The following is a 15,511-nucleotide window of genomic DNA, read 5'->3' on the forward strand; positions in this document are numbered from 1 at the left end:
GGCACTAACTAGAGAAACAGAACTCACGCAAGCCATCCTTTCCATCACTGTCTAGCCAGTGTCTCAGCGAGTCTCATCTCCTTCTCAGTGTGTCTCACTGAGACACTGGCTACAGCAAGCCATCCTTTTCCATCACGGTCTGGCCAGTGTCTCAGCGAGTCTCATCTCCTTCTCACTGTGTCTCACTGAGACACTGGCTACACCAAGCCATCCTTTTCCATCACGGTCTGGCCAGTGTCTCAGCGAGTCTCATCTCCTTCTCAGTGTGTCTCACTGCCGTCTCTCAGCGCGCACCGCAGCTACGGCTCAGCGTTTCGGCATCGCCTGGCGGTTTGGCCCTTACATGAGCAGCTCGACCAGCCTGCGGCACACTCCCGAGTCGATCACCGTCTGGATCTTATCGTTGGGCCCGTCGGACAGGTAGGAGAGCGCCCAGCACGCGTCCGCCAGCACGTCCGGGTCGCTGCCGAAGAGCAGCTGGGACAGCACGCTCAAACAGGGGGACACCTGACAGGGACAGGGGCACAGAAGGGACTCGGTTTGAATCCCTGACGCGGTGAAGAACGGCAGCGACCGCGCGATCGGGTGTGGCTCACCTTGGAGAAGTCGGGAGGGGGGTTCTTGCCCCGGCAGAGGTTGGACAGGGCCCACACCGCATTCCTCGTGGTCGTGAGACGAGTGGATTTGGTGAGCAGCCTGCAGGAGTATAGAGAGGGTACGTCAATCATACACACCCACTCAGGAATGCACCACATACCCAGACACAGTACATCAGGCCTGCCCAACCCTGTTCCTGAAGATCTACCGCCCTCTAGGTTTTCATTTCAAACCTAATTTGGCTCACCTAATTCTACCAATTAGTAGCTCAGCGAGATCTCTAGCTATTCAATGAGGTGTACTTTTTTTAGATTTGGAGTGAAAACCTACAGAACGGTAGATCTCCAGGATGAGGGTTGGGCAGCCCTGCAGTACATAATACTGGTAGTCACATAAATTGAGCTTGCAATTCAGATGAATCTATGCTCATTTTCTTTAAAAGTTGACAATTTTTTAAGTTAATGTTCTTTTAATGACAAAATCAATCAGAATTATACATATGCACGCAACTTATGTATACAGACACTCATGCACTCTTACACATACACACAAACAACTCATGCAGAAGGACAAACGAGGTGGAAAGGCTCACACACACAAACGCACACACACACACGCACAAGCGCACACACACACACACACGCACACATACAAGCACACACACACACACGCACCACACACACACACACGCGCACACACACACACACGCGCACACACACAAACTCACACGCACACCCACTTACAGTTGAAGCGAGGGCAGGATGCCACAGTTCAGCACATAGTCTCTGCACTCTGCATTGTCCCCAGCAATGTTCCCAAGCGCCCACACTGCCTGGAACAGAATGTTCACATCACTCCATTTAATCTCCCATACCCACTTAGTTCTTCCTGAAATTCCAAATGAACTCTCAGACCCCAGGCTCTCTATAGCGCGATACATTTTTTTTCCTGATTTTGAATTTTTCGGTTTTATTCTTCCTGATTATCATAAGATAAAATGTATTAATTTTTCATTGCTGTGTTCACTATGTTGTATTGACATTTTATTCTGAAATGAGACCCCTCAGAACTTTTATTTTGAAATAAAACCCTTTCCCACTGAGATTTATGAAGTTAAACCTTGAAAGCTGCAGCTGTGTAAAGCAGAAAGAAAACAGAGGGGGAGGTGGATGCACAGGGATGAAATGATATCAACCTTATCGTCTTACTATGGGTAAGATAGCCAAGAAGCGAATTTTCCAAAAAGTTGTTCCTTTAAGAACACTGAGCTAATATATGGATTATATTCCAAATGAATTCAACTACTAGCCAGTTTGACAGGGACAGACAGCCTAACAGAGCTCATTTTCCCATCATGCCCCAAAAACACAGTTGGCTTCAGGTCACCTGTTCCTGGACGTCCTCGTAGTCAGAATTGAGGAGCTCGATGAAGATGGGCACAGCTCCCGTTTCTATGACCACTTTAGTGTGCAGGAACGTCCCCGATGCAATATTCGTCAGCGCCCAGGCAGCCTCGAACTGCGAATCAGAATTCTCAGCTGTTTAACACTTCCTGTCACACGGTGCAGAGCGCACACGCGCCGACACACAAGCGCAACAAGGCCATATCTACAGTAGCATAAGCACAGCTTCCGAGCAACGCCAAAGTTCAAAAACAATCAAGACAAATGTAGTGACAGGAAAAACTAACAAACAAACAAGCGAACAAACAAAAAACAAAATGGAATGTACAGAACTGCATGTCTCCTTCCTGACACACAGGCTTTTCTGAGGTGTGCGCAGTGAACACCTGCAGAGGCTAGAAACAGCCATTCACACATCTGTGCGCATGCACACACAAGGGCTTATCTACACACACCTGCAACGTGCAGTTTTCACTTCTTTTGAGGAACTCTACAAACTTGTTCACAACCCCAGGGGTAAGGATGACCTCATCGATGGGAGGGTTGGGCTCTGCAAGAGACAAGATTAACCATTCAGAAGTCAATTAACTTCTTACACCATTACATGTCCTTATTCCCTGAGGAAGACAAGAAATGGCAGTAAAGATATTTACTTGGATGACCACAAGTTTATTGAATGCTGTTTAAAAAACAACCGCAGAATATTTTTTTTTCTATTCAGTGAGTAAAAACAATTGCTGGAGAGTAGTGAAGTGTTCAGTAAAATGTCAGCAGAACTGAAGCTTACTGAGCCTGTCTGTTCACTTGTCTCTGAGGCCAGCAGAAGGTAACAAAAACTGAACAAATGTATTCTTTGCATCAAAACAAGCAATCAAGGATGTGCAGGTACCTTTGGACAGTAGTTTCCTAAACTTCTGTGTGGCTATGAGCTGCTGGTCCGGGTCCTCTGAAAAGATCATCTGTCTCATCTCTGGAGTTATGATGCCTTCCTGGAAAAAGACAGAGCAGAGGTGAACATCAGCCCGAGACAGACACCAAGCGCACGGCAGGGGCTGATTAAAAAAAAAAAAACTTTAATTGTCTACAGACAGATTTGCTACCAATTGTTTTACACATTCAAACCCTGTTTGAATTGTGATATTGATTACCTCTTCAAAATGCAGCCTATGACAGATGTTTATATGTAGGCTGTAATATTTACTGTACCCTTCGAGTGCAATACATCAACTTGTGATGTGCACAGGCCATTTAATGCTTTTGCAAAGACTTGTGCTTGTGCTGCTTTTCTCACAGCGTTTTCGGAGTGATCGGGCAGCAAACAGCATGACTTAATCATACTGTCCAAAATACTGGAACAGTGCAGACACAGAACAATGACAGACACTTACGCCTGGGACAGGTATGGTGGAGCTGACATCGGGATCTTGGACGGTGCATTCCAACATAGACTCATCGCCCGCAGGCAGAGACACATTCCTTCGCTTAAACAGCTGCAGGGAGAGCAGAGGACAAGGTTGGTGGCACTGTGGCACAGAGTCCATAGACTAACCAGATGGTCAGGTTCTGCTTTCCTTTCATTCTCTTTACATACTAACAGCAGGTGTTATTATGGGTAACAAGTTCCAGTTGTAATAGTACAGTTTGTGAATATTCACGAAAGGTTGGGCCTAGGGAAAGTACAACTACTGCAAGGCAACTGGTCAGGGAATTAGCTTCAAGAATTGGCTTCCACATCAAGTTGGAATACCAGACAGTCCTTGGACCAATGGCTGTGTGCTGGGAGAGAAGGTGATGTGTTCTTACCTGCTCCTCCCTCTTCTGTTTGCGCAGCTGAATCCCCTCCTCCTCCCTGCGACGCCGCATCTCCTGCGGGTTCAGGGCTTTGTTCTTATAACTCTTCATTCGACAGGTATCCTTTCCCGGGCTCGCCATCGCGTCTGTGGTCAGGCAGAAGGAAAAACGAAAAAGCAAAACAGTTTGGTCAGACAGCCTCAGGCTTTCTCTGAGAAAGGAGAAAGGAGAGCCACTTAGTCTCCGGTTGGGATCTTAAAAATTATTCGCAGGAGGGCCTAAAGCAGAGGGTGTCAATCCTGATCGCGAAGAGACATTTGTCTCAGAATCTTTTCGTTCAGCATGAATGTATTTATTTCTCTCCTGCCAACAGCACCACAAAACCATCATTGCTGTCTGCTATAAGACAGTGAGAAAATAAAATAATGAATTACTGTGTAAAATGTAACGAAATACTGATGCCATCATCACAATGTTAATTGCTGAAGACGTCAAGGACAGCTGCACAAATGCCACGAGACCCCACACTGCACTCAGGCTCTAGGGCTAGGTGGCCCCAAGTGTGCAGTATCCTCATCATAAAACCTGCACAGGCTGAAAATGTCGTGAATATGAGACTTGTTGCTCCATCTTTGGCCTGGATGCTCCTGAAAAACACAGTGCCGTTTCTGAATGCTTCCAAACTCAAGAGGACTCCCACTCCACTTCTGTCTCACGGCTCTTAAACAAGCCAGTCCTGTGCCCTGATCCTAGATCCTAGATCAGGATCCGCCGCCTATAAATACAGTCTGGGATTAGGATGAAGTGTGAGCCATGAAGTGCAGGTACAGTAAAGGGCCCCAGGGTTAGCTGTCAGGCCCTGACTGAATAACAGATATTCTTATGGCACAGAACCCACGGCTCAAGCACTGAATGCCTCTGCCCACACCAAGTGTCAGCAATGCATGCGGCTGTCCGGAGGCTTGATAAGGTAAGCACACGCAAACACCTGCTTGCAGAACACATAGTGCTGTGATGCTCTCCTAGCCCCTGCCCGTTCTGTACAGCAGAAGGCAAAGAGGACAACGGAGCAATACAGCTGTACAGTGTAACTGTTATTTGAGGCTACGCTGTGCTGAGACCTGAAGATTGATTCTATCATATAAATAATATTTTGTATGTTCAGAAGAAGCTATCTATTTCGGATCAACTGATGGATGTCAACCAATATTATGCTGACTCCCCTAACTGACAGTAGTTCTAAGTTGTTGACGGATTTGTATCATTGTGATGAAGGCAATAGTACAATGCACGGATGCATGTTACTAATGAGTTATTATTCATTTCAGATTTAAGTAACATTTACTAGACAATTCTTCAGAATTCCCAAGTAAGCAGTGTGATCTTAAACTTTATACAAGTTGTCTAGTTGGTAAAATATCAGAAACCAAGTCCCGAATGGGAAAGTACAAATGGAGTCCACAGATGAACAGTATATTAGCCAGCTAGCAGTAGTCCTGTTGAGAACAGCTGCAGTCGCATTAAATAGTTAACGAACTTGAGCGAGCTTTTAGCCAGCAGTCATGTAGTAGCCGCCGTTAGCCAACTTTACATTAACTTTAAATTGCTAGCCATCTACGTTAGCTAACATTATCTGTACAACTAGCATGGCCAAGCTACTACGCACATCACAACATACCCATATCTACCACGAGTCCGAAACCGGTTCTCTAGCACTGTGGTGCAAGGGTCAACTGATGCCGGAATGTTGCAGGTTTGAAACCTTAAGTCCTTACCTCGAGAAACTGAATGATTGACCTGAACTGAAGGATCTAGCAATGGTGCACGAATTTCATTCAATAGCATTTTGTGTCAGTTCAATATCCAGCTCTAAATAGTTAGATTCTTGGCTAATTTTGGTGCCTAGATAACATTAAAGTGCGAGTGCTAACTAGCCGTAGCGACGGGTCGCCTTCAGTATGGGCGTCGCTAAGCGAACAACGATCGTGGCCTAAAACAAGGTGGGTCCAGCCACAGTGCAGTGGTTACTAATTTACGTATCATGTATGTATTTATCTTCCTAATATTACTGTATTGTAACATGAAGCCAATAAGCTATCAATATTCGTAAACTACCAAGCTACATGCCACCAAACACACCTAAACATGTAACTTCGCTAGCTAGCTCGCTAGCATAACTACCTAGATTCCACACACCCCCCTGCTTACCAGCTTATAGGTAGCTAAGATAGCCAAGCAACATTTGTGTGAAAATGGTTCAGAACTACCTGCTAGTTAGTAATAAGAGCGGAAATATATGACAATAGACCAAAATAACATTACCCATTAAATCTAGAAGTTCTTGGTTGCTGTGTAGATATGAAAATAGTTTATTTCCTTGGCACAACCTTTCCTAGTTACTACAGCTGAGCTCAATATGGCGACCCTCTCTGTCAATCGCTGATAAATTTCCCAAGAGCCGCTCTCGGGTTCTGCCAAAGACCGTGTATATAACAAGATAATCGAATCGCTAGTTTCTTTCACGTCCATGAGTTAATTCAGACCGACGACTTGGAGTCACAGAGGATGTTGACAGTTATTGCTAAATAAACGTTTTCGTACTGAAGTAATGAATTTTCGCACAAACCAGGAAAATACTGTAGCGATTATGTTGTTGAGAAGAACGGTTGGAATGCCAGTTTCTCATTCTTTTGTAAATTGGATCGTACTAAAAAAGTAATTCATGCATACACAGCACTGTCGATAAGCCAGCTAGGCCTGTCATTAAAAAATGTTGATATCAAAATGAGACCAAGGTACAACAAACAATATTGGCTATCTTAGCTCACAAATGAAACAAGCTTAATTCCAAAGAAATGTCACCTAATGTTTCCTAAATTATTTCATATGACTTGACCCTGTGTCTTTTCATCTTACCATCCGAAGAGAATGTGATCATTCAAACTGTATGGGTCACGCAACACTTTCCTTAAGCAGTTAATAAGGTTTATATATATCACCAGGTTAGTGCAATAGTATATGCATTGAGGATGGACAGTGTTGTAGAGTTGCTCAGTGCCTTACATGAGATCTATCGAAGAATCAGTGCAGTGCAGATAAAACTTAAGAATATAAATGTAAAGGTATACAATGTAAAGGTGCACAATAAAATGTCCAGTGTTAATTCAACTCTTAACAGATAACATTTTGTCCCACATTCCAGAGTGCACTGTTCGAGCTGAATTACCATTGGACATTTTCTTTAGGTTTGTGGGCCAGGTACAGTTCAATCAAATAAGTAAAATTGTGTAATTTATTTTACAGTGTAAAATAATGAAAAATCTTATTTTGGAACACATTTGAACATAACAAAAACAACAACAACAACAATAATAATAATAATAATAATGCTTTTTAGTCCTGATGTGCATTTACATACACGCAAAGCACTGGATGCAGATAATTTTTCAAACATAGCATAGAGAGTTTTACCATTTTAAGTCTAACACAGCTGAATTTCAGATTATTTCAACAATAAACAATTGGCATTTGACACTTTCATGTGACACATAAAGTTTGAATGACCACATTCTCTTAGGATGGTAAGATGAAAAAACACAGGGCCAAGTTACCTGAAATAAGTTAGGAAACATTGGGCAGTGTTGCTTGAGGATGGAGCTTGTTTAATTTGTGTGATTTAATTTTTTCAAGTTTTATTTAATGACATATCAATAGTGCTTGCGTGACTAACTTGACATTTCCATACACTGAAAATGTTTTTTGTTGATAACACTAAAAATGTGTGATGTACATGCAGTTATAACCGTTAATACAGCTTTGGCACTGGTATTTGGCGCAATAGTGAACAAAATTAAATAAGATACTGAGAAATCAAATGATAAAATTTCAGCACTTTCCTATCCTTCCTCACCAGTACAATGCACTCAATGCTTGTCAACTGAAACACTGCTGAACTGCAGACATACATATTTAACTAGACGGGCAAGCACGCATTCAGCTAACCTAAGCCATAGAGCGTAATAGGAGTTCAGTGACCTTAGCTTGTGCAGTCTCGGAAGGAAGCGTGCACTGCACATGTTGAGGGCAAAAGATTGGAGCCGCCATTGAAGTGAATGGGGAATACCAAACTTTTGAAGCAAAATAAAATATGGGGGTATTATTGTCTCATAAAATAAATTATGTAACTGATCCACAGATAAATGCAGCGGATCCACAAATAAATGTAGCGGATCCAGAAATAAATTCAACTCATCCACGAATAAATGTAGTGTATCCACAAACAAATGTATGTGCTGAACATCAGAGTGAAAACCAAGATCTTTGTTTTGCTTGTCAAGAATCTTACGTCACTTCCGTTACAGCATACCGGATGAACACACTTAGGGATACGATTTTTGAGCTAAAGCGAAATAGAAACTGTTTTCGCCTGACTGTGGATTTCCTAAAATAAGGCAAGTTACAAGAATTAACCATAAATATAAATTACACATTTTTATCCACGCTCAGGTTGTGGATGCAAGCTGTTGTTAGTTGTTTAACGTTACTTAACCCTTGATACCGGCAACTGTTTTTCAAACAACAGATTGTGTTCTCGTAGCTAACCCGCCAACTAAAAAGCAACTTGATCTGCCTCTCACTTGAGGGTATTGTTTCTGGCCATTTATAGCCTGCTTGTTGGTTTTTTTTAAAATAATTGCACTTTTGTTTTGCTGCAGCCGTCTCTTACGGTAGCTGAAATAGTTAATATACGTTTGTTTTCCTCAAAGTTACTAACAGTGCAGCTTTGCGTCATTATCATTTGCCTTGTTTTTTTGGTTTGAACTCATTTCTTAGACTACCTTTATCTTTCATACAGCAGTTGTAATATGGAAGTGTGAGCAATGAGCGCTGATGACAGGAGATTATGCATTCTAAATTGAGAAGAAAAAAGGTTTTAAACTTTTCAATAACTGAAATCTGTAATGTCCAGGGGTGCAATGTGTTTTTCTCTCCTTTTATGCATATTTCTGGTTGGCAGTTTATGGGAAGGGAGAAGGTTCCCTGTAGTAACAAATGTTCAGCTCCTACATTTCTTCCATCCCCTCTGCCCCCATGCTCAAAGACGTTTGTAGAAGGAGTTTCAGGTGATATATTTGAGTTATATATACATATAGGCTATTAATAAAGAACCGTGCCCAAAGACAGAACATCCATTGGTTTTTGCTAGAGTTTTTACTGCCGTCTGTCTGGATGGTGTGTAAAATCAGTGATGTGATGTGTTATGTTCCATTCTGGTCTTCCTTGTCTGCTGCCAGGCTGCCATGTTGACATGTGAAATTTGCGGGGAGGACGTGCCCTCAGAAGCGGAGATGAGGTCACACTTGCTCCTCAGTCACCTGGAGGCCCAGGTCAGGTGCCCTCTCTGTTCGCTAGCAGGCGTGTCTTACGACGAACTCCAGCTCCACATCAACACAGCCCACGCAGAGGGAGGGGCCTTGTTGCAGTGGAAATGCACCAGCATAGGGACTGGCCAGACTGGTGCTGGACCTGATCTAAAGTGTTCGCTGGTAATCTCCAACAAAGGTGCAAGGGGTGCGTCCAGCTGTAATGGTGCTACCAATATGGACCGCTCTAATAGGGTGGCCTGTGCGGCTGTTTCAGATGACACTGCCAGTGAAGAATGCTCTGTCAGGGTGGCCGGAAATGGTGCTTCAGGTGGCTTGTCCAATGAGGGCAGCTCTGACAGGGTGGCCAGTGAGGGAATCTCTGACAAAGCAGCTGACTGGCAGCCTGGAGTTTGTCCTGGCTACAGACCAAGCCCTAGGGCAGTGTGTTTGTCACATCAGAACAAAACTCGGGTGAATGGACAAGCCTGCACTCCCCAAGGGGACAGTGTGTGCACTCGCAACAGTGGAGCGGACCAGGAACCCGTCAAAACGAAACATAAGCGCCTGTCTTCCCCTAGGAAAGGTAATGTATTATGAAGCCTATTTCTGATGGCAGAAAGCTATATCAAGATTTGTCCATTTCACAAGATGTGTTATACTGTATGTGATATGTGGTTATAATTGTAGAGAGAAGTTGTATGCCTGTGGTCATATACTTTGTTGTGGTGGATATAACGTGAGGTAATTTGAGGTTGTGTGAGGTGGTGCAAGGTGGTATTAGATAATGTGCTGTCATGACCGGTGATGTGAGCTGAATTGTGGAAGTGATGTCAGATGTGTAGTGTTTTGATGTTGTGCCCTGATGTTTGTCTTTCAGAGAAGCTCCTTCCCTGCCCAATGTGTTCTTTGGTGTTCAGTGACTGCTTCATCCTGCAGGAACATGTAGAGCTGCACCTGCAGGAGAAGGATGTGATTGAAGGTACTACATACCCAAAGCATCTCACCTAGCACAACATACACAGTACAGCTCAACTAGTACAGCATGCATTGTGCAACGTATCTATCGTAGCATTCATATTGTGGCTGACTTGGCAATCCATGTATACTAGTACAGCACAGCATGCATAGTATAGCTCATCTAACACGGTAAGGCTCCAGAGTGCGACCATAAATCTGTCAAGTGCGACTAAACATTTTCATTGGTCGCACCGGTGCGCCTGACATTTAGCTGTCTCTGTGTGTTACCACGGAGTATTAGGGCCACATTGAGGGGGAAAAAAATTCTGAGATTTCGAGAATAAGGTCGTAATTTTACGAGTAAAAAGTCATAATATTACGAGAATAAAGTCGTAATTTTAGGCTATGTGTTATTTTAGACGGGAAATATCAGAAGAGTAGCCTGCCGTCTGCGTTAAAATGAGGAAGGTGGAGCATCTTGTGAAGTTATACTTTAGTATAGGTTTCACAAATAAAATACTGAATCTTTTGGCACATCAGCACCACATTATCATAAGTATCAGGACATTGAAAAGATTGCGCAAGAAACTGTCTATTCCGAAGAAAGATTCCGAGGAAATTGCAGGCTCGGGCTGCCATTAGACTGCCCTCTCGCCCGTTTTGTTGGTTGCTGGCAATATATTTTCCTAAAAATTATGTTTTTTTTCTCTCGTAAAATTACGACTTTATTCTTGTAATATTACGACTTTATTTTCGTAATATTACGACCTTATTCTCGAAATCTCCTAATTTTTTTCCCCCTCAATGTGGCCCTAATACTCCATTGTAGTACAGCGTGTGTATGTGTGTAGCGTTATTTATTTTTCCCACCCGCATTCTGCAAAGACCCGCCCCTACTCTGCCTCTGATTGGCTCTGACCCTGATATTCTTCTTCGCTGAATGTGGGTGGGGAGGAAAAAATAAGGCATGTATGTGTGAAACTGCGCCATGTACTCCTCCGGGAGCAGTGCACACTTTTGTTTGAGTTATTTGAGTTTGATTTATTTATTTGAGTTTGTCAAGCACTTTAAACATCAGCACTTTTTAAGTTTATTTTTTAAACAATTGAGGTTATTGCGATTTCTTGTTTGTGCTGTGATTTAAATAAAGAAAAAACATTCATCTGCACCTTTATTCCTGATTACAATCATTTACATAATGTGTTAAGAATTTACCAATGTGTGGGAACTGACAAAAATGGTAACGCTTAAAATGTATTATTGTGCCGCCAGAAGGCACGGTGAAAAATTTTGGGTGCACCAAAATTATGTGCTGGTGCGCCTAAATGAAAAAGTTAGGTGCACCAGTGCAACCAATGTAAAAAGTTAGTCTGGCGCCATGAACACGGCAAACATAGTACAGCGTACCCAGTACAGCATTCATAGTATGGCTCACTTAGCACTCCACGTATACTAGTATAGCTCACTTAGCATAGCATGCATGGTACAGCTCGTCTAGCACAGCATGCATACGTACTAACTCACCCAGGAGATAATGCACACAATTGCTCAGTAACTTTGAAGCTTTCACTGTTTTCTGCTTTCATTGCTATTAATGTACCATATCCTCTAGTCCGGTGAAAATATTTATTTGTCTTCGAAGAAAGTGCTAATCATCTCTGTTACACACACACACCGCAACGCATGAAACCCTTCTGTGTTTGTAAAAGGCATAATTTGTGTGTGAACCCCAGGTGATCGTGCTCAGGGTCACAAGTGTCCCCTGTGTTCCCTGAGCTGTTCCGACAGCAGCTCTCTGCAGCTGCACGTGGAGCTCCATCTGGAGGCTGGAACAGGTACTGCTTGATGAAAGCGCTGTGTGCACACTGTTGGTTTGGCATAAGTTTAAGTAATAAATAAACCATACATGATCACATATCAGGCTACATTTCAATGGGGTGGATCACATAAGATTTATTCATTTATGTGGTCCATGGGCTGAGAAAGTTTGGGGGCTGCAGGTCTATGGTACATGATCTTGACTGTTCTCTTGGTTCTGGGGCGCTCTAGAGAGCACTCGCTCTGACCTGCAGCTGGCCAGGCGACTTCAGCAAGAAGAGGACGAGAGGAGGAAGGCAGAGGAAGCCAAACGCGAGGCAGAGGAATTCAAGAAGCTGCAGGTGATCTGTGTGCACTGTCAGAGACTGTTAAATGACAACATATTTGGTTTATGGTTGGTCAAAATGACCACAACCACAACCAGGTTCTGGTCATAGTAGAGTGAGGTGGCTGAAAAAATGTTTTGTTATAAACACTGGCGCACAGTGCAGTTCAATCTGGCTGTGATGTGGCCAGTATGTAGAAATGCAGCTCTGGGTATGGCCTGTGCAGCCGTGGTCCATTCACTATTTCTTGTGTTTGTGTGTGTGTGTGTGTGTGTGTACGAGCAGAAGCAGTTTGGCCTCGACGGCAGAGGGGGCTACCGCAGACAGATTGAGAGGAACATGGAGAAGGCGGTGTCCCGTGGTCACATGGTCCCTGCGGAGTTCCACAGGAAGAGGGCGGAGGTGATGGAGTCACTGGCCTCGGGGGTAGATGACGGAAGGACCAGAACATCGGGTGCGTATCGCACCGCGCCTGTCAGTTCCTGTTCCTGTTAGTCTGTGCTCCAGCCAGCCAGAGATCCAGCCTGTTTATTTATGCTTCTTTCATATTCCATTACAGTCAGCTGGTGATTTCAGTGAATTGGTGGGCTTTCCTGATTGTGTCCATATTGCTTACTTGCTTCTTTCTTCCTCCTGCCCCCGGCTCGCAGGTTTGATGGCTGCCTTATATGAATATTATCAGAGGGAGGGGTCTGACACTGCCCACGTGTGGCTGAGCTCTGAGACTGACCACTACTCTTCCTCTGATGGGGACCGCGGCTGGGGGTGTGGCTACAGAAACTTCCAGATGCTGCTTTCCTCCCTTCATAAGATGGAGGTTTACAAAGGCTGTTTCACCGGTATGCACACTCAAGCTGATGGACTCCTTCCTACATGCCACACACACATTGACACATACCGCACACGCACTGACACCATCACACCACACACACTCTCTGACGCGCACATACCGTACGAACACTGAAACATTCACACATACCACACACTCGCTAACACACGCCTACCACACGCACACTGTCAAACTCACACATACCGCACACGCTCAGGCTGACACACTCAGTGGGTTTACATGATGTTTGAAAAAGTCAATTTATTGTTTTAGTCCGGCTAAAACTGGACTTTTAAAAATCATGTAAACATCGTAGTCCGATCTGAAATCGTACGAAGTCAATTTTTTCATAGTCGGGACTAACATACCTAGCTAATGCAGTTGGGGGTCTGGCGTTCTTATCATGTTCCATAATTTACATAGCAACTATACGCTCACGGTGGCCAAGCGGAATCGATAACGTTTCAGAAAATATATAACTTTAAAAGATTTTATTCAATCTTCTGCTGGGACTTTTGCCGATTATTGAGGGTGTGACAGAAAATTTTGGTGCCGCTGATTATAATCGAATGTTTTTCACATTTACCGTTCGATTGAGCATAAAGTACATTTTTATGGGTTAGTGCTGTCCGATTGTGCTAGCTACTTCACCTTAACCTTGTACGGCGATCAATAAAGGCTAACAGCACAGTACCACTTAATTATTGTCACTTCTATCACCAATGAACTAAAAAAAATTTTTTAAAGGCGACATGACCTTTTCTGTGAGAAATGCAATGTGGAGCTCTCGCGCATACACTGCTGGCGACATTCTAAAGCTCCGTTTTGCCCTCCCTAGTATCATGGCGAAAAAAAAACATTTCTGGACGGACGAAGAGACCAACTTCATGCTATCGCAAATAAAGGAGTTAAAAATCCTAAAATACATGGATGGAAGAAAAACGCGGAATGGCGAACTATTCAAAAAAGTTGCGACAAAATTGGAGGAAGCAGGATTTATAAGAAGCCTTCGTCAGACACACTTCGGTCAATAATTTGATTTGATTCTTTCCGAGTCATGTATATTGGGACAACGACAATAATCCAGTTAAATCTCATCTTTGGCCAAATCGAGCTATTAATGTAGCTCGATTTAAACTGTGCATTTAAACATACTGACTCAAACATGCTACTCACTCACACTGGCACACTCACTTGTACTGACACACTCAAACATAAAGCACACACACCGACATACATATACTACTCACTCAGACTGACACACTCCACATATCACACACTCATACTGACACACTCAAGCATACCGCGCACACATACTTCCACACAGTACACACAAATATGCTCTCACGCCCACACACACACACGAAAACACATATCCATCATATCAAATGCATGCAGAAATCTCAGTCTGAAACCTCTTTTTTAATCTTGGTTCTCTTTGTGGCAGATGGAACAGTACCAAGCATTCCACGAGTGCAAGCCCTTCTGGAGGAGGCCTGGAAGCAAGGGGTGGACCCCCAGGGGGCGTCCCACTTCAGCCGCAAGCTGCAGGGCTCCTCAGCCTGGATAGGGGCCACGGAAATCTACTCTCTCTTCACCTCCTTTGGAGTCAGGTGACCATTATAATATTTCAAATTGTGACATTTTTGGTGGGTTAGAAATGCATATGCACTGGGCCTCAGTGGAGTCAGTACAGCTGGACACAAACTGTGTTTGGGAGTTGTCCTTAATGGGAATTCTTAGGTTATCTGAATGTATTTTTAGCCTGGTACACCAGACCATGTGGTGCATAGCTAGCTGTCTAGCTGACTAACACTACACGGTCCGGTGAGGTGGTCTCTTTTTCAGAGAAGATTTCTGCTAATGCAGTGGAGGTTGCACACACAGGATTGCACGTGTGTACATGAAGGCCACATCTGTGCTTATGCAAAATGTGTTTAAGCAGTAGAAGTGTAGATTTGTAGAAGTGTAGTGCCGCCATGATGTATAAATTGGAACCAGAGACTGGTCAGTGGGAGAAATGGGGGACCCTTATATGGTCACGAAGTCCGGTCCATCCTAAATGTATGGGATCCCCCCCCAATTGGTCCACAACATATTAAAATATTGTCCAAATAACATAACTTAAAAATTACTAAATGAGGAGGAAGTATGCTGAAACTGGTGGCTGAAAGACCTGTAATGAAAAACCTATACTGGATCCAAGCGTGCTGGTGATTGAGAGCAATTTTTCTGAACCGAACCAAAAAGTGAGCTTCGAAAGCAAAGGCCATGTTTGAATCAGCGCAATTGCCTGCTAATGAGCATACAAGTCGCATACAGCTTGTAAACTCAATAGTAGGCACCTGTGCTGTTTCAGAGACGGCCCGGTCTTGGCCCTTTGGTACGAGATTGACACTGCCATCTACTGGCCAATATTAAAAT

General features: G+C 43.7%; 2 protein-coding genes across 5 annotated transcripts in view; one reads left to right on the plus strand and one right to left on the minus strand.

The window, feature by feature from the left end:
- Window positions 1-33: 33 nt before the first annotated feature.
- On the minus strand, window positions 34-6,258 carry LOC135258581 (importin subunit alpha-6). The gene is made up of 9 exons (XM_064342051.1): window positions 6,114-6,258; window positions 3,804-3,937; window positions 3,389-3,490; window positions 2,890-2,989; window positions 2,456-2,550; window positions 1,984-2,115; window positions 1,341-1,429; window positions 597-696; window positions 34-507 (listed from the first exon to the last, which is right to left on the minus strand). Exons 1-9 carry the CDS (start codon window positions 6,115-6,117, stop codon window positions 340-342), a joined length of 924 nt encoding a protein of 307 aa, XP_064198121.1. The 5' UTR covers window positions 6,118-6,258; the 3' UTR covers window positions 34-339.
- zufsp (zinc finger containing ubiquitin peptidase 1) overlaps window positions 5,429-15,511 on the plus strand; it is a 13,895-nt gene continuing 3,812 nt past the window's right edge. The window contains exons 1-9 of one of the 4 annotated variants that reach the window (XM_064342010.1): window positions 8,151-8,242; window positions 8,809-8,914; window positions 9,086-9,740; window positions 10,035-10,136; window positions 11,848-11,949; window positions 12,164-12,273; window positions 12,544-12,712; window positions 12,909-13,097; window positions 14,535-14,700. In XM_064342010.1, the coding sequence (XP_064198080.1) occupies window positions 9,092-9,740; window positions 10,035-10,136; window positions 11,848-11,949; window positions 12,164-12,273; window positions 12,544-12,712; window positions 12,909-13,097; window positions 14,535-14,700 (1,487 nt within the window). In that variant the 5' untranslated portion in view covers window positions 8,151-8,242; window positions 8,809-8,914; window positions 9,086-9,091. Of the gene's footprint in view, window positions 5,545-5,631; window positions 5,792-8,095; window positions 8,243-8,808; window positions 8,915-9,085; window positions 9,741-10,034; window positions 10,137-11,847; window positions 11,950-12,163; window positions 12,274-12,543; window positions 12,713-12,908; window positions 13,098-14,534; window positions 14,701-15,511 lie in introns of those variants that run through there. The other 3 variants (XM_064342002.1, XM_064342017.1, XM_064342004.1) reach the window with 3 other exon arrangements.

Source organism: Anguilla rostrata, chromosome 1 (assembly GCF_018555375.3).
Source record: "Anguilla rostrata isolate EN2019 chromosome 1, ASM1855537v3, whole genome shotgun sequence".
NCBI lineage: Eukaryota > Metazoa > Chordata > Actinopteri > Anguilliformes > Anguillidae > Anguilla > Anguilla rostrata.

Excerpts from the sequence above, each read along its gene's own strand:
- LOC135258581 (XM_064342051.1), bottom strand. Across the intron at positions 1,430-1,983 it reads ACGAGGACGTCCAGGAACAG|GCAGTGTGGGCGCTTGGGAA; the intron begins GTGACCTGAAGC and ends ATTCTGTTCCAG. Across the intron at positions 697-1,340 it reads ATCCTGCCCTCGCTTCAACT|GCTGCTCACCAAATCCACTC; the intron begins GTAAGTGGGTGT and ends ATACTCCTGCAG.